Source organism: Tursiops truncatus, chromosome 21 (assembly GCF_011762595.2).
Source record: "Tursiops truncatus isolate mTurTru1 chromosome 21, mTurTru1.mat.Y, whole genome shotgun sequence".
Taxonomy (NCBI): Eukaryota; Metazoa; Chordata; class Mammalia; order Artiodactyla; family Delphinidae; genus Tursiops; species Tursiops truncatus.
The window spans coordinates 32,433,896-32,460,982 of record NC_047054.1 but is presented as its reverse complement, the minus strand read 5'-3'; the positions used below and the strand labels follow the sequence as shown (position 1 = coordinate 32,460,982).

General features: G+C 40.1%; 1 protein-coding gene across 2 annotated transcripts in view; it reads left to right on the top strand.

Annotated features, from left to right (window-relative positions):
- Positions 1 to 26,470, top strand: part of KAT6A (lysine acetyltransferase 6A) — a 109,821-nt gene extending 83,351 nt beyond the window's left edge. For both annotated transcript variants that reach the window (XM_033848883.2, XM_033848882.2), the window contains exons 10-17: positions 7,174 to 7,315; positions 8,810 to 8,971; positions 9,987 to 10,080; positions 12,542 to 12,773; positions 13,469 to 13,709; positions 15,126 to 15,743; positions 18,658 to 18,970; positions 21,056 to 26,470. In XM_033848883.2, coding sequence (XP_033704774.1) covers positions 7,174 to 7,315; positions 8,810 to 8,971; positions 9,987 to 10,080; positions 12,542 to 12,773; positions 13,469 to 13,709; positions 15,126 to 15,743; positions 18,658 to 18,970; positions 21,056 to 23,730 — 4,477 coding nt within the window. In that variant the 3' untranslated portion in view covers positions 23,731 to 26,470. The remainder of the gene's footprint in view (positions 1 to 7,173; positions 7,316 to 8,809; positions 8,972 to 9,986; positions 10,081 to 12,541; positions 12,774 to 13,468; positions 13,710 to 15,125; positions 15,744 to 18,657; positions 18,971 to 21,055) is intronic.
- Positions 26,471 to 27,087: the final 617 nt, after the last annotated feature.

Below are 27,087 nucleotides of genomic sequence, written 5' to 3'. Positions count from 1 at the left end.
TACTAAAGAACAGCATCCTTGAAGTCCTTGAATGCCCATTAAATGATGACGTAAAATGGATGAAAGGAGAATAAAAATATTCATAGTATTAATTATAAATAATAGCAGCTATAGTTACCATTCACTGAGCTTGCTACTGGACTAAACATCTCTGGAATAATTCTGTGAGGTGGATATTGCTTTCTTCGTTTTACAGCCTAGGGCCCCCAGCAAACATATTTAAGACCATACAGTTTATAAGTGGCAGAACCAGGATTTAATCCCACTTTTCTCTTACCATATAGCCATAACCTTTAACCTCTCTGCTTCACTACTCCATATAGCATTGATATCTAGATTGATCTTAGATGGCTTGTACCATAGTCTTTGACTCAAGTAGTATTTGATACAATTTTTATTGTATTAAAATTTTACTACAAGTTGACCTGTTATAAAAGTCACACAAACTGCTACTATCTTGGGCAATGTTCAAAAGCCAAGAAGGTATTGTAGGGACTTCTAGGAAGAATATATGCATCATCCTAGAAGTAAGGGAAACAATAAGCTGCAGCCCAGTCCTGACTTCATAGACTGTGGTGTCCATATAATGGGTGACTTTAAAATTGAATGTCAAGTATGGGGGCTATACCCCATGATGCAGCTAATCACAGTGACCATACACCAACTTGATGGTCAAGGCCGAGGTGCTCTCAGGAAGAAGATGACAGAAAGCAGCACCCAGCAGTATTCTTTAGGACAGGGAGTATTCATAATCTCAATAACTGCATTTCATTTCATGTGAGCTAATGTTTTTCCTATATGATAATATCTTTTCAGTGAGAGAACTGCAGCCGTTTGTACTATTACAAGAAGAAATATTTTGTTTTTTCCTGGAGTTTTATTGGATGATTCCCTTTAGACTAACAGTGTCATCCCAGTAGGCTTGGTTTTAATAAAGTAAGAGGCTTTTAAAATACAAAGGATCATAAGAGACTATGACAAACAACTGTATGCCAGTCAAATGGACAACCTAGAAAAAATGGAAAAATTCCTAGAAATTTAGAATCTCCCAAGGCTGAAGCAGGAAGAAATAGAAGATATGAACAGACCAATTCCCAGTAATGAAATTGAATCAGTAATAAAACAACTCCCAATAAACAAAACCCTAAGACCAGATGGCTTTATAGATGAATTCTACCAAACATTTAGTGAAGAGTTAACACCTGTCCTTCTCAAACTATTCCAAAAAACTGCAGAGGAAAGAATGCTTCTGAACTCATTCTATGAGGCCAGCATCACCCTGATACCAAAACCAGATAAAAATAACCACAAGAAAAGAAAATTACAGGCCAATATCACTGATGAACATAGATACAAAAATCCTCAACAAAATACTAGCAAACCAAATACAACAATACATTAAAATGATCATAAACAATTGTAAGCAGTAATCAAGTGAGATTTATCCCAGGGATTCAGAGATTTTTCAGTATCTGCAAATCAGTCGGTGTGATATATACCACATTAGCAAATTGAAGAAGAAAAACGATATAATCATCTCAGTAGATGCATTAAAAGCTTTTGACAAAATTCAACATCCATTTATGATTAAAAACTCTCCAGAAAGTGGGCATAGAAGGAACATACCTCAACATAATAAAGGCCATATATGATAAGCCCACAGCTAATGTCATACTCAGTTATGGAAAGCCAAAAGCATTTCCTCTCAGATCAGGAACAAGACAGGGGTGCTCACTCACCACTTTTATTCAACATAGTGTTGGAAGTCCAAGCTGCAGCAGTCAGACAAGCAAAAGAAATAAAAGGAATTCCGACTGGAAAGGAAGAATCAAAACTGTCACTGTTTGCAGATAACATGATACTATACATAGAAAATCCTAAAGATGCCACAAAAAACTTCTAGAGCTCATCAATGAATTTGGTAAAGTTGCAGGATACAAAATTAATATGCAGAAATTTGTTGCATTTCTGTACACTAACAGTGAACTATCAGAAAGAGAAATTAAGGAAACAATCCCATTTACAGTCGCATCAAAAAGAATAAAATACCTAGGAATAAACCTACCTAAGGAGGTAAAAGACATGTACTCAGAAAACTATTAAGACATTGATGAAAGAAATTGAAGATGACACAAACAAATGGAAAGATATATACTGTGTTCATGGATTAGAAGAATTATTATTGTTAAAAATGACCATATTACGCAAGGCAATCTACCGATTCAGTGCAGTCCCTATCAAATTACTAATGACATTTTTCATAGAACTGGAACAAAAATTTTAAACTTTGTGTAGAAACACAAAAGATCCTGAATAGCTAAAACAATCTTGAGAAAGTAAAACAGAGCTGGAGGCATCATGCTCCCTGACTTCAGACTATACTACAAAGCCACAGTAATCAAAACAGTATGGTACTGGCACAGAAACAGACACACAGATCAGTGGAACAGGATAGAAAGCCCAGAAATAAACCCACACACTTATGGTGAATTAATCTATGACAAAGAAAGCAAGAATGTACAATGGGGAAAAGACAGTCTCTTCAGTAAATGATGGTGGGATGACTGGACAGCTACATGCAACAGAATGAAATTAGACAATTTTCTTAAACCAGGTACAAAAGTAAACTCAAAATGGTTTAAAGACCTAAAGATAAGACCTGAAACCATAAAACTTCTAGAAGAAAATATAGGTGGAACAGTCTTTGACATAAATCACAGCAGTGTTTTGGGGGGATCTGTCTCCTAAAGCAAAGGAAGTAAAAGCAAAAATAAACAAATGGAACCTAATTAAACCTAAAAGCTTTTGCCCAGCAAAGGAAACCACTGACAAAATGAAAAGACAACCTACTACTGAATGGGAGAAAATACTTGCAAATGATATGACCAATAAGAGGTTAATATCCAAAATATATAAACAGCTCATACAACTCAACATCAAACAAACAAAAAAACCCCCCAAAACCAGCTGATTAAAAAATGGGTAGAAGACCTGAATAGATATTTTTCCAAAGAAGACATGCAGATGGCCAACAGGCATGTGAAAAGATGCTCAACATTGTTGATCATTAGAGAAATGCAAATTAAAACCACAATGAGATATTACCTCACGCCTGTCAGAATGGCTGTCATCAAAAAAAATCTACAAATAACATGTTGGCGAGGATGTGGAGAATAGAGAACCATTGTACACTTGGTGGGAATTTAAATTGATGCAGTTACTGTGCAGAACAGTGTGGAGGTTCCTCAAAAAACTAAAAGTAGAACTACCATATGAGCCAACAATTCCACTTCTGGGTATATATCCAAAGAAAACAAAAACATTAAATCGAAAAGATATATGCACCTCAATGTTCATAGCAGCATTGTTTACAATAACGAAGACATGGAAGCAACCTAAGTGTCCATCAACAAATGAATGGATAAAGAAGATGTTATGTATATATAACATCTTCTTTATCTATGTATGTGGTGTGTATCTGTATATATGTACATATGACAAAGGAATACCACTCAGCCATAAAAAGGAACGAAATAATGCCATTTGCAGCAACATAGATGGACTTGGAGGGTATTATGGTTACTAAATAAGTCAGACAAAGAAAAATACTATATGATATCACTTACGTGTGGAATCTAAAAAATAAACTAGTGGATGTAACAAAAAAGAAATAGACACACAGATACAGGGAACAAACTAGTGGTTACCAGTGGGGAGAGGGAAGGGGGAGGGGCAAGATAGTGGTGCAGATGAAGAGGTGCAAACTACTATGTATAAAATAAATAAGCTAAAATGACATATTTTACAGCACAGGGAACATAGCCAATATTTTAATAATAACTATAAATGGAGTATAACTCAAAAATTGTGAATCACTATGTTGTACACCTGGGACTTATTGTTCATCAGCCATACCTCAATAAAAAAAAAGAAAGAAAAATAAGTAGGAGGCTTTAAAAATGTTTTCAGCAGGAACTGATTTAGAATAAACTAGATCATATTATGCTTGCTTCTGTTTTATTAGTTTTCACATAATAAGGCCCAGTGAAGTTTTTAAAAAAATAATCAGTAAAATGCCATACATCTTGCTATTCCAAGTAAACAGCTTGAAGTTGGCATTTGTCATTATTGTAACCTGGAAAAGTCACTGGTTCTTCCTCTCTTCCCTTCTCCCTCCTCTCCCCCCTTCCCTTCCCCCTCCTCCTCTCTTCTCTTCCTTCCCTCCCTCCCTCCCTCCCTCCCTCCATCTCTCTGTCTCTTTCTTTCTTATTTCAGAAAGCTCAGAATTTTGTTTAGGTTTTTTAGATTCACATTTGTAGGAAATATTTATTTGTAATATTTAGCTGTCACACAGAACCTATACTCAAGGATTCTTCTCTGTCTTCATGTTGTAACAAGTTAAAATTGGTCGTTGAGAATTTATTTATTTATTTTATTAAAGTATAGTTGGTTTACAATATTGTGTTAGTTTCAGGTGTATAGCAAAGTGATTCTGTTATATATATTTATATATATTATAAATAATTTGATATATATTAGATTATTTTCCATTATATCAATAGGTTATTACAAGATAATGAATATAGTTCCCTGTGCTACACAGTAGATTCTTGTTGCTCATCTGTTTTATGTATAGTTTATATCTGTTAATCCCATACTCCTAATTTATCCCTTCCGCCCTCCCTTTCCCCTTCGGTAACCATAAGTTTGTTTTCTGTGTTTGTGAATCTGTTTCTGTTTTGTATGTAGATTCATTTGTATTCGTTTTTAGACTCCACATAGAAGTGATACCATAAAGTGTTTGTCTTTCCCTGTCTGACTTCACTTAGTATGATATTCTCTAGGTCCATGCATGTTGCTGCAGATGACAATAGTTCGTTCTTCTTCATGGCTGAGTAATATTCCATTGTATGTATATGGGTGTATATGTACCACATCTTCTGTTGATGTGCGCTTGGGTTGCTTGCATGTCTGGGCTATTGTAAATAGTGCTGCTATGAACATTGAGGTTCATGTATCTTTTCAAAGAGTTTTTGTCTTTTCTAGATATAGCCCATTGAGAATTTAGAACAGGTAAAGAATAGGTAAGTAGTAGAGTAGTTGCAGGGAGGAGGACGCCATTAAGTACATTTATAGGGAGAACCTCATTCTTCCACCTTCCTTTGAAGAAGAAATCGTTCAAAATCCAAGTTATTCAGGAAGACAGGCTGGCAGTTGTGGGTCATCTTTGAGACTCAGTTAATACAATTAGTGCCCACATTAGATGATGAAGTATACAACTGGGGCCATTTCATTTTGAGTTTTTTTTAGTTCTGGTGGTAAAGAAGGAAAAAGCTATTTATCCTGCTGTCGTTGCTTCTCTGAGTAGTTTGAGGCAACATACAAAGGAAATAAGCAGAGTGGCCTAGGAAGCCTTTCTTTTCTGTGCTCTTGGCGCCTGCTGCTTTTATTTGTAATGTCAGTCATTATTTGGTTCACTCAGTACTTTATTTTGGAATGGCTTATTTTTGTACTAATGATATAATTTTGGGTTGTTTGAGTTTGACTAATATTAGACATTATTTTTGTGTTACATATTGTAGACATTTAGAAATATTATATACCACAGCAGTTCCATGGAAGCTTTTAGTGTGCTGAATGGCAGTTTTAAAAATAAGATGTGGGATTGTAGAGAAGGAATTAATACACATTGTGAATCCCCAAGGGAGAAGAAAAAATTAATCACATGCCTTTTCCCACTTTACTTGAGCATGAAACACTTAAGTGTATACAGAACTAGTGTTCCATAATACACCTGGGAAAGGCTTTAGTTGAATGTTAGATGTTTTCAGGTAAATATGCTTCAAAAGCTGCTTCTAAAGTAGAACTTGAAAAACTAGTTATGGTCTTCACACGTTAACAAAGGAAACATTTTTGTACATTAATCTACTTTTTCTTTAATTCCAGATTAATCTTTTTAAAGCATAGCTATCTAAACTGATGGCAACTAAATTAATGAGGTTTTTTAAAAATTTCCTTCCGCCTCAGTACTTATTTATATGAGGGAAGATACCGTATTTTATTTGGAGTATATTTTTTGTCATATCATCCAGTATTTTCACATATGCAGTTTTCATTGTAGGATCAGATCTTAGCTTACCAAGGCATGCTTACCAGTTTTGGACACAGTTCAGGACGCAGGGAAGCCTCTGTGCTGAGGATACATGGGGTGTATATTTTATAATAGAGAGCCGTTGGGGGGTCTTCTCAATTCAGACTAAAGTACATATAAAGGCCACTGGGTTTTAGTTTAGGTTATGTTCCTTCTGTTACTTTATGAACTGATCTCATCACTTTGTTGCCTAGCTCCTCATAAAAGGGACATTATAAGGAAGAAATCCTGTTAAACTACGGCTAAAATAGCAAGACAGTTGAATAAATATAAATGATATGAGTATAACAGAGAATATGTGAATGAATAAATTGAAATTTTATTTCACCTTGAAAAATAGACTTTTGAGTTGCAGGATTTAATGTGATATTTAACTAGAGAGGAAGCCAGAATTTCAGGGGTGGAAGGAAGGAGGTAGTGTAGTATGTCCTGACTTGAAAAAAACATACTATAATTTTATACTTAAAAAGATATACAAAATCTGCTTTTATAATACCTACTATATGTCCATCCTACTCAGCACTCTGTACCTAGTGTACCTAGCACAGGGGCCTGATAGTATTCAATAAATGTTCATTTTCTGAAATTAATGACTGAATGATCAAATAAAGGAAGAAAGAATATATAGCGTAACAAAATCTTCACTTATTGGTGTGTTCTCAAGGTAGACTTTACTTTTTACTTAATGGAGATTATCAAGGAGTAGAGAAGGTGAGATTTTCATATCTGTCCCGTGGGTAACTTAAAAAGACTGCAAAATATTAGTCTAATAGGAAGAGCACTGAATTGGGTGAATTGATTCTCACCCCTGCCTTCTTGCCGTTAATTAGTTGGATCCTGTTATTCAACTTAGTTTTATCTTTAGTTTTTGTTTTTCCTTTTTTTCATTTGGTTAATGGGGATAATGATACATTCTTTACCTTTTTACCTGGGTAGTAATGAGAATCAAAAAAGAATAGTGATGAAAGTTTAAAGTCTTATAAAATATAAAGCCCTCTTATTTGTGTAATTATTTTTTACAGGCTGCCTAAGTTGTATCTCTGTGAATTCTGTCTAAAATATATGAAAAGTAGAACTATTCTACAGCAGCACATGAAGAAATGTGGTTGGTTCCATCCTCCTGCTAATGAGATTTATAGAAAGAATAACATTTCTGTCTTTGAGGTAAAGTAGAAGATGTTTAGTAGTTGTCTTCCTACCCATTTCAAATACAGTGCCACCTGTACTTTAATTGCACAACTTGATTTTTTTTTGGAAATGTTATTTTACTGTTGTTCATTCACTGTTGAGTCAGTAATTCAGCTGTATGAGGGAGAAGCAGAATTAGGCCAATCTAAGTGGTACCCAGTTCACAAGCTTGATCTCTGAATAAACTATTCTGTATTTCACTGAATCAAAGACATCAGTTGTAATATATCTTATTTTATGTACTACTGAGAAGGTAAAGGTACTGCTAATTATGATCAAACTCCATTTGATTATTAAGTGCCAACGGATTTTACTTATGTTTAGATGTGATAAGATTGTGTCTTAGAATCTATGAAATATGACACTTAATTGAAAAGATTTCTACTGCTCTATTTAAAGGAATATTGTGTAGAGGTATGTGTAATAGCTGTATATTGAATAAATCTTAATATATTTCCTGACTGCATCATGTTTGTATGACTTATGCTACATCTGTGATTCTGTGTTGTTAGTAGTGGTTTTTAATTTCTTGATCTCAGTTCTGTGGTTTAATTGCCAAGTATTAATTGAGTACCTGCCATGTGCTCAGTTCTGTTAATTACTATGATGATAGAATTTCAGATTGTCAGGAACTATTCCATCCCTCACTTTCTTCATCTTCCCAAAGCCTTTATTTTAGGTGAGGAATAGAGGAGCTCTTGACCTCGTGGGGAGGGAAAGGGTGTGGTGTACAATAAATTACTTAAATTGCTAAAGAAATTGCAGTCTTGAAATGTCAATGTCTTTGGGTCTGATGTAGGCAATTGTTGGCATTTTCATAAAAGAACTGGCTCCAGCAGTGCCAAGAATTACAGGGGTATTGGGAGCGTGTAGCCTAGTCCTCCTGATCTTGGCCAACCAGAGTCCAAGAAATAACCTCACTTGCCAGGTTGCTGCCTAGTGAACCTGCTTGGTGCTTCTGACAATAGATAATAATCCCTTGAGTAGCTTTATTGGGGGGAAATCTCATCATGGCAGTCAGATTACATTGCTTTTAGCTGCTGGCACAGATTAAACTATCGTTTTACCTTGCTTTACTTATATGTATTTTAGAAGAGAGGTTGCATTTAGATCTTTTGTTGAATTGAATACTTTAAAAAATACATCAGATCAGCTTGCCATCTGAAGGATTCCTGTAGTCAATCTTGTTATAAAAGCAAAAAGTGCTGTTTTTAAAACTGGCCATCACCTCCTTGTCTAGACTTTTCATGCTTTGTTGAAGTGCAGTGTTTTATATATTTAGTTGTTTTAAAATAGCAGGCACTGTACTCTGCCGTTTCAAGGGACCGCTTCCAGGTCCATTTTGTTCTGATAGCTGCCAGCTCATCTTAGGCTGGACTGTGGGTACTCACAGGTGCTTGTTTCTGATGTGTGTTATTCTAGAACTAAAGAGACACCCTGCTGACCATTTTGTCTATTTTTTTCCTCTAGGTTGACGGGAATGTGAGTACCATTTATTGTCAGAACCTGTGTCTTTTGGCAAAATTGTTTCTTGACCACAAAACACTCTATTATGACGTGGAGCCATTTCTTTTTTATGTACTAACCCAGAATGATGTCAAGGGCTGCCACCTTGTTGGCTATTTTTCTAAAGTAAGTATATCAGCTTAAATTTGTTTTGAATTCATATGGAAATCTGAAACAGTCTTTGCTGGTTCTCACTAGGAGACACTACAGGATGCAGCACCTCTGGGTGCCATCTAGCTTTCTGGAAAGGGAAACAGAAGGAACATTGAGAAACTTACCTGGTACCAGCAGGTGCCTAGTAATGTTCAACAGACTGTACTCTGCTGGGAACATAAACTGCTGCTTACCCAGAGGGAAAGCTTTAATATGACTTCTACTCCCATGGTGATGATAGATAGAACTCATGAAATAAACAGAGTCATTACCTCTCTGAGTTCTTTCTCATTTTAAATCTCTTCCTAATTTGCATTTTAGGCATAGAAGTAAGAATTTTTAGGAAGCCATTTTTATTAAAGGGTATTTTCTCTCCTTCAATTTTTCATTCTCTTGGGGTGAAAAAATAGTTTCTTTTGTAGTCAAACAATGTAAAAGATGTACTTTCATTTAAGCAAGCCCATGGTAAAATCTAAGTGTATAAAGATAGTTAAGTGAAAAGTCCTAGTTCTGTTATTAGGCTATTTCAGTAGTTAAATATAATTTTAAATATATTGCTTGATTTATAAAAGTGTACTTATTCCCACCCTATGTAGCACCAAAAAGGGAAATAAAGGAAACTTTGGTGATGAATCGTCCCACTTCTAGGGTGCCACACTGACACACCATTTGTAGCTTTGCAGATCCGTTGGGACTCGGATTCCTCTGCTCACCTCAGGCATTGACATACTGTTTTTGAGCTGCACATGGTGTTGGGTGGCGTCATTTCATTTTATATTTTTATTCTCCTGGTATGGTTGCTTTGTGGGTAATGGCAGTGACTTAACTGTGTCCTTTCTCCTCCCAGAGGGGTGTTTTTTTCTTGATGTGCATTGCTATTCCCAAAGGACCAGGGCTGTGGTTTTGACTATTAGTATTTGTTTCTTAAAAATTAGCATCAGTGTTTAGTCTTACCAGCCAAACACTTGGCTTTTGTTTTCTCCACCAGGAAAAGCACTGCCAACAGAAGTACAACGTTTCCTGTATAATGATTCTTCCCCAGTACCAACGCAAGGGCTATGGCAGGTTTCTCATCGATTTCAGTAAGGATTATAGTAACATAATTGCTCATTGTCTCTTCCTGTGGAGGTGTGTGTGTGTGTGTGTGTGTGTGTGTGTATTTTTAAAGATTTGCAGATGATTTATTGGTTGCTTGTATCTTTTGTCATACTGCTGAGTGGAACTTATTTTATCCTTTAAAATTAAGGGTACTTTAATTAATTTATTTATTTATTTTTGTCTGTGTTGGGTCTTCGTTTCTGTGTAAGGGCTTTCCCTAGTTGTGGCAAGTGGGGGTCACTCTTCATCGCGGTGCGCGGGCCTCTCACTGTCGTGGCCTCTCTTGTTGTGGAGCACAGGCTCCAGACGCGCAGGCTCAGTAGCTGTGGCTCACGGGCCTAGTTGCTCCGCGGCATGTGGGATCTTCCCAGACCAGGGCTCGAACCCGTGTCCCCTGCATTAGCAGGCAGATTCTCAACCACTGTGCCACCAGGGAAGCCCTGCTGAGTGGAACTTTAAAGCCTAAGGCCATGAACATTCTTTTTCTTTTGGTTGCATGTGAATATTTCCAAAATAGCTAATATTGGATATGAGCTTCTGTGTGATCTATAGCAAATAGTTTTAATTTGCAGCTATTAATTTACAACAGAACTTAGTTCTGTTTTATGCAGTTAATTCTCACAACAATATTAAAAACACTGTAGAACTACTTAAATTAGTACTAATAAAGAAGTGCAGCACCTGCCCTCTTTTGATTACCCAGTTATCTGAGAAAATGTGTGTGTGTGCATCGTTTTTTTAGTTACAGGCTCTATCTACCTCGTGGTTAAAAATATGCACCTTTAAAAATATTAGAAGTAAATGATACAGTAAAAAATTTGAGTTAAACTTGAAAGCTAACAGTTCTTAAAAAAGGTTATTGTGGAACTTGCAATTTGTTGTTGTTGTTGTTTTTATAAATTTATTTATTTATTTTTGGCTGTATTGGGTCTTCGTTGCTGCACGCAGGCTTTCTCCTAGTTGCAATGAGCGGGGGCTACTCTTTGTTGCGGTGCGCGGGCTTCTCATTGCAGTGGCTTCTCTTGTTGCGGAGCATGGGATCTAGGCGCGTGGGCTTCAGTAGTTGTGGCTCACGGACTCTAGAGCGCAGGCTCAGTAGTTGTGGCACATGGGCTTAGTTGCTCTGTGGCATGTGGGATCTTCCCGGACCAGGGCTCAAACCTGTGTCCCCTGCATTGGCAGGTGGATTCTTAACCACTGCGCCACCAGGGAAGCCCTGCATTTTGTTTTATAGATTGATAATCTTGCTTAGAAAGTACATGTATGTTTGAGGTAAATTTTATACTGATTATAAAATAGTGGTATTTGAGGGCATATTTTCCCTCAGATAATTGGGCTAAAAATAATATTTAAAGGAATAATATTTAAATAAATAATAATATTTAAATAATATTTAAAGAAGCAATTGTTAAACTTAGGATTTTGATACAGGAAATTCTTCTAAATATCAGATGATTACATCACTAGTATTAATTCTCATGCAGACCAATGAAGCTTATTCTACTTGGCCTTAGACTGTGTTCCTGACTATATTTTATTGGAAATATGTGCCATTGGTTATTTTTTACATTTTCTTGGTGTTTTTTTTTCCGACTAATAGTAGAGGGTAAAACTCAGATTATTTCCTTTAATATCAGTATACTGTTTTGAAATAGGACTCATGATTGGACATGTATGCCATTAAGTAGCAAAGTTAGGGGAAAATATTTTATGCATTTATTAGTCATTTTTTTGAGATATACAAATAATTGTATGATTACAGTATTTTTTATTATAAAACATTATTTTAATGTAATGTATTTTCCCACATTACCATTCTTAGACTGATTTCCCTTAGAATTTATGCCTTTCTTTTCCTGTTCTTGAGACTCACGCACTGGACAAGAGGACAAAGTAATACCACCACGCACAGTGACACTCGCACACTGACATTCTTGTTCACCAGAAATTAGGGTGATAGGTAATTGTGAGGAGAGCTTTGGTTGAAGTTAGAAATCGTCATCTAAATCATTCACAGAAGAACTGCAATCTTCATAGATAGGGTTATGTAAAAACTAAAGGCGTTCTTTTGTATTGTGCAGCTCGTGTGGATCTCTTGCCATCTAGTGGTCTAAATAAAACATGCAAGGGTGGTTTCCCCTCCTTGTACATTCGAATAAAAAGCATTCTTGCCTATTAATGTGAAGTCCTGATTCTAACAGTGTGATTGATATTAACTATAGACAAAGTAATACTAACTTAATGTTCGGTGTGTACAAATTATGTAATCTTCCTGCAAATTTGTTTTCAAGTGATTTTGTAATTTTGTTCTTTTTCTTGAAGGAATTTACCTTTGAAATTATAGCGTATGATACTTGGATTGATTGTGGAAGAGGGGCTTGTTATTTTTGTAAACCGCCCTCTTTTAGGCTCTCTGACATATTTGTGATTTGGGGGTTTCTTTAGGTTATTTGTTATCAAAGCGTGAAGGCCAAGCAGGGTCTCCAGAGAAACCGTTATCCGATCTAGGTCGTCTTTCCTACATGGCTTATTGGAAAAGTGTAATATTGGAGTGCCTTTATCACCAAAACGACAAGCAAATCAGCATTAAGAAGTTAAGTAAGTTGACTGGAATCTGCCCTCAAGACATTACTTCCACACTCCACCACCTGCGAATGCTGGACTTCCGGAGTGACCAGTGAGTATCACATCCCTTTGTATAACCTTTGAAAGATAATTAGGTAGAAGGTTTTGGATCGGACAGCCAAATTATCAATTAAAGGACATAAACTAATACAAATGGTGTACTTGGTGATACTGAGACATCATTTTCCCTTCTGTATTTTATACTATTGACCATATTTTTTTTTACAACTTTTTTTCTGGTCTTCCTTCTTCTAACTTTTGTACCTAAGCTACTGAATCTTTTGTTTATTGGGAGCTCCTTCACAATACAAGACGTAACAACTGTAGAAATAGTGTCAAATAAAATACACCCTTGATTAATTTCCATACAAATGGGACAAAAGAAATACAGGTCAAAGGAAAGACAGCTTATTACCCTTTTCTAGTGTGGTTGAGAAAAGGTCACAAAGAAAGGAGGCATTTGGGCTAGAAAGATGGAGAGTAAAAGAGTACAGGAGAGTAGCAGAAGTTTCAGAGGTGGGAAATGTGAGAATGGGAAGTGGCTGAAACAACCTCATCCCTCACTCTAGTTGAGTGTGAAGTGTTTGTCCAGTTCATATTCTGAGCCATCTCAGTGGTGGTGTCTTCCCAGGCAGGCTTTTTGTGAAGCGTTTTTATCTCCAGGGCTTTCTGAGGGCGTAGCTCCATATTCATTGTTTGGTGCTCCTTGTGCGTCGTTGATCGCTATAAACTTTTTTCTGGTTTCAGATTTGTGATTATCCGCCGGGAAAAACTGATCCAAGATCACATGGCAAAGCTTCAGCTGAATCTGCGGCCTGTGGATGTAGATCCAGAGTGTTTGCGCTGGACTCCTGTCATAGTCTCCAATTCCGTCGTCTCGGAGGAGGAGGAAGAGGAGGAGGAAGAGGAGGAGGAGGAGGAGGAGGAGGAGGAGGAGGAGGGAGAACAGGAAGAGCCTCAGAGCCAGGAAGGAGAATTAGAGCCGAGTGTAAGGGCACGAATGGTCCCTGTTGTTGATGATACAAGAGCATGTTTTGGTTTTCATGAGTGTTTGTGATGTACCTATAATGATATCTTAAACCAACACCATAAATTCACATTAGAATTTCTGAGTTTATTTCAATGATAGAAATTTCAGGAAGACTGGGTTTTGTTTACTTCTTTCTATATTTTTAAGCCTTCTATCATTAGGAAACCTTCAAATTTGTTATAATATGTTACTTCTGAGTAAATATTTCTTATCACAGTGCCAATAAGCAGCTAAATTTGAAGCTGTTTAGGAATTGAGGAATCTGAATTGAATCTAAATCTGACCATTGTTTAAAATAAAATGAAGATGCATTTTCCTTAAAACATTAAGGAAATAAACAGATGCATGTTTTCTAACAGAGCACCAAATAGTTCAGTGTCTCTAGCCATTAAAGGGTTAATGAGGGACTGTACTCCATTACATCATTTTCAGTATTTTTCTTCATGTGATGTGTACTTGTCTCTGTTCTTTTCTTATTTATTTATTTATTTTTAATTTAATTTTTTTTTTTTTCGCGGTACTCGGGCCTCTCACTGTTGTGGCCCCTCCCGTTGCAGAGCACAGGCTCCAGACGCGCAGGCTCAGCGGCCATGGCTCACGGGCCCAGCCGCTCCGCGGCATGTGGGATCTTCCCAGACCGGGGCACGAACCCGTGTCCCCTGCATCGGCAGGCGGACTCTCAACCACTGCGCCACCAGGGAAGCCCCTGTTCTTTTTTTTAAAGCAGTGCTTTTCATCCTTTAAAAATCTGTGTCCTCCTTTGATAAACATAAAGTTTCATACCCCTGTTTAGTGTAATTTTCAAAATAAAATAAAATATTCAGAATAGAATAAGTCAAAATAATTACAGAAATTTTCTTTCATTTTTTGAGCATCCTCTTTCTCTTGCCCATGCCCCAGAGTCCGTCTCCTCTGTTTATAAATTTGTTTCTGAGAAATTTCATAAACTATCTCTTTTAACATTTACCAGATTATAAGAATAATAATATTCACTTTGTTTATTGAATATGGTATTGTATAGCAGTTAAGAGCACTGACTCTTGGGTCAGACTGTCTGGGTTTATATCCCAGTTTCTTCATTTGCCATTGCATGACCTGGGGCAAGTTACTTACATTTCTTTGTGCCTCAGTTAACGTCATTTGTAAAATGGGGATATAATAATAATAATACTTCATGTAATTGGTGTGAATTATACCCATATAGTATTTAAAACAGTCCCTAACACATAAGAGATATTTGTTAGCCATTAAATAATAACTTTCTCTTTAAAGCTCTGTTTTCTTTTTTTATCTCAGTATTTAAAAGGTCAGAATAGGAGATATAACCAAATAAGACTGAAAATTAACCAGCATGGTTTTATTTTCTAACATCAGGTGGGGAAGTCTGCATCTCGTGAGAACAAAGAACAAGATTCTTATTCTTCAATAGAAAGTGAAAAGAAACCAGAAGTTACAGCACCAGCCAGTTCTACGCGTTTGAACAAACAGGTCCTTCCCCGTGACAGTCTTCCTGCCAATAATCAGCCATCTCGGAGAGGCCGCTGGAGGAGGAAGAACAGAAAAGCCCAGGAGCGCTTTGGTGATGAGGATTCAAAACTGCTTTTGGAGGAGACATCAGCTCCTCCGGAGCAGTATGGAGACTGTGAGGAAAAATCAGAAACCTGCCAAGAAGAGTACACGGAAGGCCAGGAGCAGTCGGCAGCCTCGCAGGAGCAGCCGAGCCAGGACACGAAGCCAGATGGTCCCAAAAGAAGACCGAGTGAGGGGCTCGAGCTCTGGCGAGGACCGCTCAAGAAAAGCCCCGAGCCTCTGAAGTGTGGGCTGCCAGAAAGCCACGACAGGCTGCCCCGTCGCTACAGTGAAGGTCGCTACAGCGATGGGGACAGGGCCCTCCTGCGGGGCTGCAGCGAGAGCAGCGAGGAGGAGGGGGAGCCCGAGAGCCCGCGGTCCAGCTCGCCCCCGGTCCTCACCAAGCCCACGCTGAAGCGGAAGGTGGGGCCCGTCTCTGTGCTGTCCTGGAGTTAACCCATAGTGTGTTAGCCTTTCAGCTTCAAGCCTCAGTATGTTGCAGCATGTGATGTTCCCAGTGAGCATTTGAAATGTGCACATGACTTCTTTGGTTCGTGGGAGTTCACTTAGAAGTCACAAACTTATTTAAGGGCTGACAGACTGTTTTCAGCTTGCTAGTTTGATTTCAAAGTATGACTTTTCAGGGATTTAAAAAAAAACATACAGGGACTTCCCTGGTGGTCCAGTGGTTAAGATGCTGCGCTTCCACTGCAGGGGGCACGGGTTTGATCCGTGGTTGGGGAACTAAGATCCCGCATGCCACGTAGTGTGGCCAAACACAAACAAACAAAACGTACAGATTAGAAATGTTTCTATTAGAAAAGGAGAGGAAACCACTACACAGTTCGATGGAAAGTGGGCGTAACGGTGCCCTGCATTGCGATGCTCGGAGTGAAGCCATTCTTCTCACCCCTGGTGGTACTGTCTCTCCTGTCCTCTGTCCTCCCTTCTCGCTCTCCTCTCCAACCCTCCAGTGGTTTGACTTAACTTTGTTTTAAAAGTATTTTCTAAACTACATTTCATCATCTTGCAAAGGTTGAATGATAGCCAGATCGTTAGTAAACGCTGTGTGATGATGACAATGAATTCTGTTAATCTGTATACCAGAAATCTCCCAGGCTATGGGGTGAACTTTAAACATTGCTGCAGACCAGCCAGACTGAAGTGTGTCAGCTCTGGATGAGCCATTCTGTGCTAGTGAGGTACAGCTTTCATCCAGAGCAATAAAATCATTCTTTTCCTTAGCAGAACCTTTAAAAAAAAAAAGAAGATAGGGCTGTTTATTAAAGAATGAGCTTTCCATTTTAGAAGAGTTTTAGATTTACAAATTTATTGCAAAGAAAGTACAAAGAGTTCCTATATTCCCCAGTTTCCCCTATTATTAACCTTTTACCTTGGTATGGTACATTTGTCCCAGTGAACCAGTACTGATGCCTTTCTAGCTAGAGTCCATACTTCATTCAGCTTTCCTCTGTTTTCCCTAATGTCCTCTCCTGCCCCAGCACACCACCTTACGTTTAGTCGTCATGTCTCTTTAGGCCCCCTTCTTGTTGTTGACAGTTTCTCAGACTACTTGTTTTTGAAGGCCTTGCCAGGTTTGAGGAGTACTGGCTAGATTCTGTAGAATGCCCCTTATGATAGTAAAATGGGGTGATGGGTTTTGGGGAAGAAGGCCCCAGAGGTAAAGTGCCATTCTCATCACATCATATAAGGGTATCTGCCATCAGTCCATACCGATTACCAAATACAAGGGTATTTGCTGTCAGTGTGACTTCTCACTGTTCACGTTCACATTAACCCCGGTCGCCTGGCTCCAGGTATCAGGTTTGTCAGGTTTCTCTACTGTAAAGTTACTCCTTTTTTCAAACTCTTTTCCATACTGTATTCTTTGGAAGGAAGTTACTGCCTACAGCCCACACTTAAGGTACAGGGAGTTATGCTCTACTCCCTAAGAGCAGAATATCGTGTTAATTATTTGGAATTCTGTTTGGGGGATTTATCCATTTTCCCCCATCTATTTCTTGATTCAGGCATTTATTTATATCAGTATGGACTCATAGATATTTACTTTATACTTCAAGTTATAATCCAGTTCTACCATCTTACTAATTTGTTGCTCAAATTGTTCCAGCCTTGGCCATGAGGAACTCTTCCAGTTTTGCTCCTGTGTCTCTTCAACATACATACCGTCAACATTGTGAAGTGTTTTTGCTTTGTTTTGTTTTGAGCACTTCGTTACATTCTGGTTCTACAAAATGTTCCAGGTTCATCTTGTGTATTTCATGCCCCAGTCCTAGGATCAGCCATTTCTCCTCAGAGCAAGTCCATGTTTAACCTAGTTTGAAAATTGTGTTCTCAACTAGAAAACTAGTAAATTTGAAGTGAAGAAAAAATGATTAACCTGCTGATCGTTACGTGACCATGAAGAATATATCTTTGCCATCCTAGGCTTGTATTGCCTTTTTATAAAATAAAATTGTGCTATTTGCCTGTGTAAAAAGAGAATATCATAACAGGCAGTGAGATCATGTACAGGATACTTTTGAAGTTTTTGAAGAGATTCACTTGACTAGGAGTCAGAAACTGTTTTACAGCCATTTCTCTACTGACTGGATATGACCTTAAAGCAAGTTCTGTAAATTCTCTGGCCTCTCTAGAATGAGGGGATTGAATTAGATCAGTTTGGGTGATACAGTATTATTTTGTGATATCTTTCATGTGATTCAAGGTGTTAGATCAACCCTAGTACAAAATTGTGCCTAATGTACCAGGTCCCAGTAACAGAGTTATTTTACTTCTGAATGCTCACGGACACCAAGGAGACCGGTACCCATTCCCAGGCTCCACTGTAACTCTTTGTGGATAGCCTATGAAAATGGTGTACAGCCTTCCTGATGGTTCTGCTGACCTGCACAGTGGAGCTGTGAGACGAAGAGTGTTTTATTTCTTTTTTTCTTTTGAGGAAAAGAGAAGTTAAGGGACTAGTCACTGTGTCATTTCTGAAATAGGCAGCTTCCCTAGGGTGCTAAATTTAACTGAACTGTTAGTAAGGGAATGTTAATATCTGCTCTGTAGGCATGCCTGTCTATTCTTTTACAAAGTTGTATTCAGTGATACTTTGTATCTGTGACACTTTATGTATGTATAGTGTCTTACTATAGTATTTTTTATCTTTTACTATAGTATTTTGAAATAATATTCAAAATGTCTTTTGGCAAACGGCCTATTCATTTTGTATGTGCTAATTCTAGCAGGTTTAAAAACTATTAATCATGTTACTAATGGAAATGATAGCATTCATTACAGTAAATAAAATGCTCCTTTCTCTTTTAAATAGAAACCAATTCTTCACCGAAGAAGGCGAGTCCGAAAGCGCAAACACCACAATAGCAGTGTGGTCACAGAAACCATTTCTGAGACCACGGAGGTCTTAGACGAGCCTTTTGAAGACTCTGACTCCGAGAGGCCGATGCCAAGATTAGAACCCACGTTTGAGATTGACCAGGAGGAAGAGGAAGAGGATGAGAACGAGCTCTTCTCTCAAGGGTACTTCCGTCACTTGTCCTCACAGGACGTTCTCAGGTGTCGACCCGCTTCTAAGAGGAAGTCTAAAGACAGAGACGAAGACGAAGATTCAGATGATGCTGACGGTATGTTTCGCAGAGCTGTTGCTTACTGTGGTTTTCTTGTTGTGAAAGATACAGCAGTGATAGTGGCAAACCTCCAATAGAGAGGGCTGAAAGGCAGACACGACCCACTGGGCAAGTGCAGAATGACTTGCAGCCTCTGAAGAGTTGTATCAAGTGTACTCATCCTCATTTTCTCACTTAGTTTTCTGTCCTTTTATAAAAGTGCTTTTTCATAGTTCCCCCTTCAACTCAAGACCTATTTTTGCCTCTGCAGAAAATATCTTGCTGTTAGGAAATTGTTCTTTTGCCTGCTCCTTTCTCGGCCATTATCTGAATCTTTAGTCAATGGGTATATTAGACTTAGCATCAGGAAGATATTTAATTAATAACCTTTTAATGGAATGTGCAGTCTATAGACCTGGCCTGTTTTGCTAATTGTGTATGCTCAGTGCTTAAAATAGGCACTCAGTAAATATTGTTAAATGACTAAGTGCTTAGAAGTGGTTCTCAAATAAGGTCAGATTCATGTAAATTGGACTTGCTTCAAATCTGTTCCTGAATCATATCTCTAATATGTCTTACTCAACAAGTAGTTAAATTTCTGATAAAAATGGTAACAGTACCTCAAAATAAGTTAAATTTTATGGCATAGCTAAAAATCCACTGATTAGACTTGTTGTCATTTCCTTTTTAGAGATGAAGAAAATGGGCTTATATATGACTTGGGTCCCAAACTAGCTGTTCACGTCTAGCCTAAAGTTTCTGCCCATGTGTCGTGCTGCTTCCGTCTGCAGGGCTTGCCTTGCTGGGGTCAGATTGAGCTGCTTTGCTTTGCTGGGTGAATTTGTAGGAATCTTGTTGTCCATGCTTGGTACATAAGCCTATAGCTTTTATGTACTAACCAGTTGGGCTTTTATTCTCCTTTTAAAAATAAATTCACTCAATTTCAAATCTAGTAGACAACTTGCATTTTCTTCAGTCTCATAGTTTTGTATAATAAATACTTTTAATATAGTAATGACTAAGTTTTTTGCTTTATCGTGCATGATTTTCCAGAATTTTATTATGTTCTATTTTGAGATGTATAACTAGGAAGCTAAAAATTTATTTTGTAAAACATGTGGCACTTTAGTAAAATTCTGTCTTGGATCATCATAGATTAAAATAGTATCCTATAAGTTCCTGTTGGGCAAATTTTTCTCTAATGTAGACATTTCCTTTGTTTATTTTCAGGTTGTTACTGCTAACTACCTTTTCAGTCCCACCAGTGCCCCTCCCCCTCAATCCTATTAAAAAATAGGATTTGCTGGTCTTCTCTTTAAAAATTAATGGGAAATGTGGATGTACTTAATACCACACCAAACTGTACACCTAAAAATGTTAAAATGGTAAATTTTATGCTGTGCATATTTATAGTTTTTAGAAATAGAAGAAATCAATGGGGAGAAAATAATGCTAATAATCAAATTTATTTCTAATAAACCATTGTCATTGGTACATTAACTTTTGCTTCAGGTCAGTATTTGTCTGGGACTACATGCCTTGCAGCTCTTCCTATACAAACACAACATTGGCTGGGAACTGTTGGTGTAGGGTTGCTCAAACATGGCCTGGAGTAATTGGCTTGATATTACCTGAAGTAGTGATTTTGTAGAAACTAAGAAAACCAGAGCAATAATATAAATTGCGAACAGGGGTGGGGGGAAAGAAGGAGAAATGAGCTGATGTGTAATTTACACAATAAAGACAGCTTGTCTAAAGTAGCTGTAGGAACTATTTAGTATTTGCATCCTTATAAAGCTTATTTCCATTTTAAAGATGGTGAAACTGAATATTAAGAGTAACTCTCCAAAGCCATGCAGTTGGTGATGATAAACTTGAACCTAGTGGGTGGGCCAGGATCCTCTCGTTGTTCTGCCGGTTCACTGTGTGACTTTAGAGGATATCATGGAATGGGTGTCTCCTTTAGATCCTTAACTTGAAAGTGAAGATAGGAGTTCAGGATGATTATTAAAATCATTTCTGTTGCACGTGTGGTCTCAGAAAGAGGCACTAAAAAATACAAGACCCTGTAATCTGTTTTTATTTTTTATCCCTCCTGTGCAGACACTCCTATCCTAAAGCCAGTATCTCTTTTGAGAAAATGTGATGTGAAGGATTCTCCACTTGAGCCAGATACGTCCACGCCCACGAAAAAGAAGAAGGGATGGCCCAAGGGCAAGAGCCGCAAACCAGTCCACTGGAAGAAAAGACCTGGTCGCAAGCCGGGACTTAAGCTGAATCGGGAGCTGGCAGCCGTTTCTACTCGAGAATGCGTTGTTGAGCCTGTTGTCCCCCTTCCTGAGCCTGGACGTGAACCCCAAGTTCAAGAGAACCAGGAAGCTGTTGGACCACGAGAAGACTTGCCTTTAAGGGAGGAAAGGAAGGAAGGGGAGGAGCTGCCCCTGGAAGCGGAGGAGGGGGAGGAAGGGGAGGAGGAGGAGGACACCACCAGCAGTGACGTCAGGGCAGCCTCTCCGGCAGACAGTTGCAGCCCCGAGACCGGAGCCAAGGGGCCTGAGGTGGGTGAGGAGGAGGAGGAGCCCCGCGCCCCTATGGGGCAGCAGCCATCGGAGGAGGGGCCGCAGGACCTGGCTCAGCGTGCACGTGAGGAGGAGGAGGAGGAGGAAGAGGAGGAGGAGGACGCCGCCGTGGAGACCCAGCAGAGCGAAGACCGCGACGCGGATGATGAGGACGACGGCCACCTGGAGTCCACAGAGAAGAAGGGGCCGGAGGAGCAGCCGGCTGGGGGCGACGTCAAGGAGGAGCACGGTGGCCAGGAGTCTTTTTTAGATCCTGATGTGCACAGCAGTCCGGAGCACGCAAAAGACAAGGAGGAGACAGAGCCGGATTCCGAAGAGGAGCAGACTTCCCACGAAGCATCCGTGGTCTCGGAGCACATGCCAGGCTCTGAGGACGACCACGAGGAGGACTCCCACTCTAAAGAAGAGCTGCTGCAGCTGAAAGAGGAGGCGGAGATCCCTCACAGTGACCTGGATCTGGAAACCGTGCAGGCCGTGCAGTCTTTGACTCAGGAGGAGAGCAGCGAGCATGAGGGCACCTACCAGGACTGCGAGGAAACCCTGGCGGCCTGTCAGACCCTGCAGAGCTACACCCAGGCCGACGAGGACCCGCAGCTGCCCCTGGTGGAGGACTGCCACGCCTCGGAGCACAACAGCCCGCTGTCTTCTGTCCAGTCCCACCCCAGCCAGTCGGTGCGCTCGGTCGGCAGTCCCAGCGTGCCTGCCCTCGAAGGGGGCTACACCCAGATCAGCCCGGAGCAAGGATCCCTGTCCGCGCCGTCTATGCAGAACATGGAGACCAGCCCCATGATGGATGTGCCTTCCGTATCGGACCACTCCCAGCAGGTGGTGGACAGCGGCTTCAGCGACCTGGGCAGCATCGAGAGCACCACGGAGAACTATGAGAACCCCAGCAGTTATGACTCCACTATGGGCGGCAGCATCTGCGGGAACAGCTCCTCCCAGAGCAGCTGCTCCTATGGCGGCCTGTCGTCCTCCAGCAGCCTCACCCAGAACAGCTGCGTGGTCACCCAGCAGATGGCCGGCGTGGGCGGCAGCTGCAGCCTGATGCCGCAGAGCAGCGTCCCGTCCGCCGCCGCCACCTGCAGCATCAAGTCCCCTCAGAGCTGCGCAGTGGAGCGGCCTCCCAGCACCCAGCAGCCACCGCCGCCCCAGCCGCCCCCGCAAGCGCCGCCCGCCCCGCCGCCGGCCCCGCCGCCCCCGCCACCGCCGCCGGCCCCGCAACCGCCGCCCCCGCCCCCGCAGCCCCAGCCCCCGGCCCCGCCGCCACAGCAGCAGCAGCCCCCGCTGTCCCAGTGCAGCATGAACAGCAGTTTCACCCCAGCGCCCATGATCATGGAGATCCCAGAATCTGGAAGCACGGGGAACATCAGCATCTACGAGAGGATCCCTGGGGACTTCGGGGCCGGCAGCTACTCCCAGCCGTCAGCCACCTTCAGTCTAGCCAAGTTGCAGCAGCTGACCAACACCATTATGGACCCTCATGCCATGCCTTATAGCCATTCTCCTGCTGTGACTTCCTATGCAACCAGTGTTTCTCTGTCCAACACGGGACTGGCTCAGCTGGCTCCGTCGCACCCCTTGGCTGGGACCCCTCAAGCACAAGCCACCATGACGCCGCCCCCGAACTTGGCCTCCACTACCATGAACCTCACGTCCCCTCTGCTGCAGTGCAACATGTCTGCCACCAACATTGGCATTCCCCACACTCAGAGGCTGCAAGGGCAGATGCCAGTCAAGGGGCACATCTCCATCCGCTCCAAGTCCGCGCCCCTGCCCTCCGCGGCAGCTCACCAGCAGCAGCTGTATGGCCGCAGCCCACCTGCGGTCGCCATGCAGGCTGGCCCTCGTGCGTTGGCTGTTCAGCGTGGCATGAACATGGGGGTTAATTTGATGCCAACCCCCGCCTATAATGTCAATTCCATGAATATGAACACCTTGAACGCCATGAACAGCTATCGGATGACGCAGCCCATGATGAACAGCAGTTACCATAGTAACCCTGCCTACATGAACCAGACAGCACAGTATCCTATGCAGATGCAGATGGGGATGATGGGGAGCCAGGCCTATACCCAGCAGCCTATGCAGCCAAACCCTCATGGAAACATGATGTACACGGGCCCCTCCCATCACAGCTACATGAACGCTGCTGGCGTGCCCAAGCAGTCACTCAACGGACCTTACATGAGAAGATGAGCAAGACGAACTTGCAGTTAAAAACTTAAATATATATAAATAAAGGAACCTTTTATACTGACAAACCAGAGAAAAATGGACCTTTTTTCCAGTTAAAATATTGCTGTAGATTTAGAGGAATTTTTCTTTGGTTTATTTTATTTTTTAGAAAACCTGGTCTTCTCTTTTTTGGGGGGTTCATTTTGTTCTGGGTTTTGGTTTTCTTCACAATCTTGAACATTTTACAATAGAACTCATCTAAAAATGGATTTGGGGATGGGGAAACATGCACAAAAATCTTTTCATAATTAAAAAGAGCCTTACTTTCTTTACACACCACATGGACAGACTTTGTGTAAGAGTGAATTATCTTTATTTTATTTTAAGATGTATGTTTCCCCTCAGTGTTTGCAGCTCCCAATGTTGTCATTTTTAAATGTTATATATACATCTCGAGGGTTAGCCAGACCCTTTCCTCCACACCCAGCCTTTCATTCCCTACTTCATTCCAGCAGGAGGCACTTATGGGAGACTCGGACGGGGACATGGAGAACAACCCAAGCTCCTTAAACTTATTATTATTGTTAATATTATTATTATTATTAATAAAGTGAGGCAGGAAAATGCTTCTTCTCTTAAAATCCCCTCCACTCCCTACACACACACAAACACACACACACACACACACACACACACACACACACCTCTTGAAACCTTTCCACAAGAATGTTTCTATAAGTGAACTTCATTGAAATGTTTGTTTTTCTTAAATCAAGTGTAATATAATTTTTTTTTTAAACTACTCCCACTCAGCACTCAGAGACACAAAAATACTGTAAGTCTCAGTTAACAGCGGAATCTCAGAGGAAAGCTGTTTGCAGTCCTAATCCAGCCTTGGAGGAATAGATGGTCAATTAACAATCAAAAAGAGGCAGCTAACCTCTTGTTTTTTACCACCTGGTGAATCAGCCATACGCACATATTCCACGCAGCCTCTTGTTTTTAGCATGTACTTTGAGATGCCAAGGGTCTTGATTCTTGAGCCTTTGACTCTGATTAAACTCAAACAGCAGTCCCCAGTGATTAGCCTCTTACATTCTCACGTAAAGCGTTGGTGGATGACTGTACATGTCAGTGATTTGAGAAATACCTGACTAACCTTTGACACTGTTTACTTTGTGTTGGAAGAGATGACGCAGAATGTGTGTCGTGAGGGAGATCGTGGTGTGAGTTTTATAGCTACTTCAGTGATACATACCTCTAGTTTTCCTTTGTCTTTTGAGATCCTGAGTTCCTCCCCTGTGAATCAGAGTGCGCCAGCCCCTCTCCTGTGAGTGGCTGAAGAGAAGAGGGATTAAACCAACCACCAGCATAGTAGGGCAAATCTGGACAGCAGGGTTTTAGCAGGCTCCTGTGTTGCTCCCAGCTTCATTCTCTTTTCTCTTGTGCAGCCAGTTCGCCCATTCTCTTCTTGTTACTTGCTCCAGGGATAGGTAAAAAAAAAAATATATATATATATATATGTATATGTATATATATATATACATATATACGTTCCATCATTAGAAGATGGAGACTATTATACCACTTGGTATGTGCAGTCAAATATCCAAAAGGGGGAAGTACTGCTTAAAGAAATATCTGTAAGCATTAAATTCTCTCCTTTATTTGTACATTTTATATAGATAAATTTTTGAAGTACAAATTAGGCATTAAATTTTTTCAAATGCACAGGTTTGTTGGGTTTTTTTATACACTTTAATTGACTTTCTCAATTAAACGTGTTAGGTAGAAAAAGGCAGAATTCCACATCTTACCGCTATCGATTCTGAGCATGTGCAAGGCTGTGTAGGACCCAGTTTCTCTGTATATACTGTTCCAGTTCCCAGTCCTCTGTGTAGAACGTGCACTGTGCTGCCCTCTGCCTACTCTTCGGCGCTGTCATTGCTTCCTGGTTGGGGTGGGGACGGGGTGGGTCGGGAGGGAGGGAGGTGTATTGGGAGGAGGGTGGGTCAAGGCAGAAGGAGAAGCTGTTGAAATGAGGGCCGTGAATTCAGTTTCTGTTGGTTTGCGGTTGTGTTTGGGTTTGTTTCTTTAAAAAAAAAAAAAATTTCAATCAGGCAGCTCCCTTTTCCACAAGCCTTTTTGTGACTTTAGAACTATTGTAGAGAAAATGTTCTTTTCTATATTATAAAAGAAATTATCCAACACAGTAATATTGGTACCTGTCATTTTTTCACTTCTGTTTAAAAAAATGTATTTTTAGCAAGATAACTTGGGTAATCTTCTAAAAAAAGAAATTTAAAAACTCACTGTTAGTGACTTTGATGCCTTTTAAAATAAGAGCTTTTTCATTTCATTCCATCTTTAAAATTTTTTATCTTTGTTGTAGAATATTAAAAACTATTTTAAGAAAGATAAAAATTCTCTTTAAAGAGATCTCTAGAGTGTGTGAATAGAGCTCCAGATGCCTCTAAAAGCCGCATGTACAAATGAAGCTAAGTCTATTCCTGTCTGTTTATATTTGCTTTTCCTGTTTTGTAACCTCTTTGTACTTTGTTCATGGTGACTCGTAAGCTAAGGGGAAGGGGTGCCTAGATGCCTTTGTACTTCTCCATGTCACGCGCTCCTGGGCCAGCTGGTCTCCTTCCTCTCCTGTATGTAATATCACTTTTTTTCCCCCTTTCTAGCAAGTACTTTCAAAAGAACTCTGTACATTTTAACATTAAAAAAAAAATAAATTATGTTGAGCCATTTTGGATGTCTGTCTTGCATGTGGAATTTTTCTCCCTTCCAAGTGTTTCAAATTCTCTGATTCTTTTTCTACACACAGAGACTTAGAAATATAAGCCTTTTCATGTTCTTCTTTATGTAGCAAGTATAAGTTTATGACCTTTGAAATTTCAGTTTTCACTCATAATGTGTTTCAGTGCCAAGAATATAGATGGTTTTCCCTTTTCCAAAGAAAATGGTATTATAACCTCACTTTGGATTTTTTAGGGAAACCCATTTGAAAACCTTCTAAAGAGATTGTAATTCCTCCAACCAAAAAAAGGAAATACAGTTGCAATAACAAGTAGCTCCCACTTGGAACAAAGTGTTTTTTCTCATTTCAGTTGACTTGATTATGTAATCTAGGAAGATTTGCCAGAAATCCGGGCCCTAAATACTGATGATCTTTTCTGATGCGTTCTGAGTTAATGTGCTCGCCTCTCATCATTAACAACTTTGCATATAAGGCAGATTCCAGAATTAGATTTAGCTTTGGGAAGCTAACAGCTTCCTGGGGTACAGGGGTGAGGCAGACACAGGTTTTCATGCCCTCCTGACTTGATCTGCTGTTCCTTGCCGCTGAGTTAGGAATTTAGGAAGTGATGT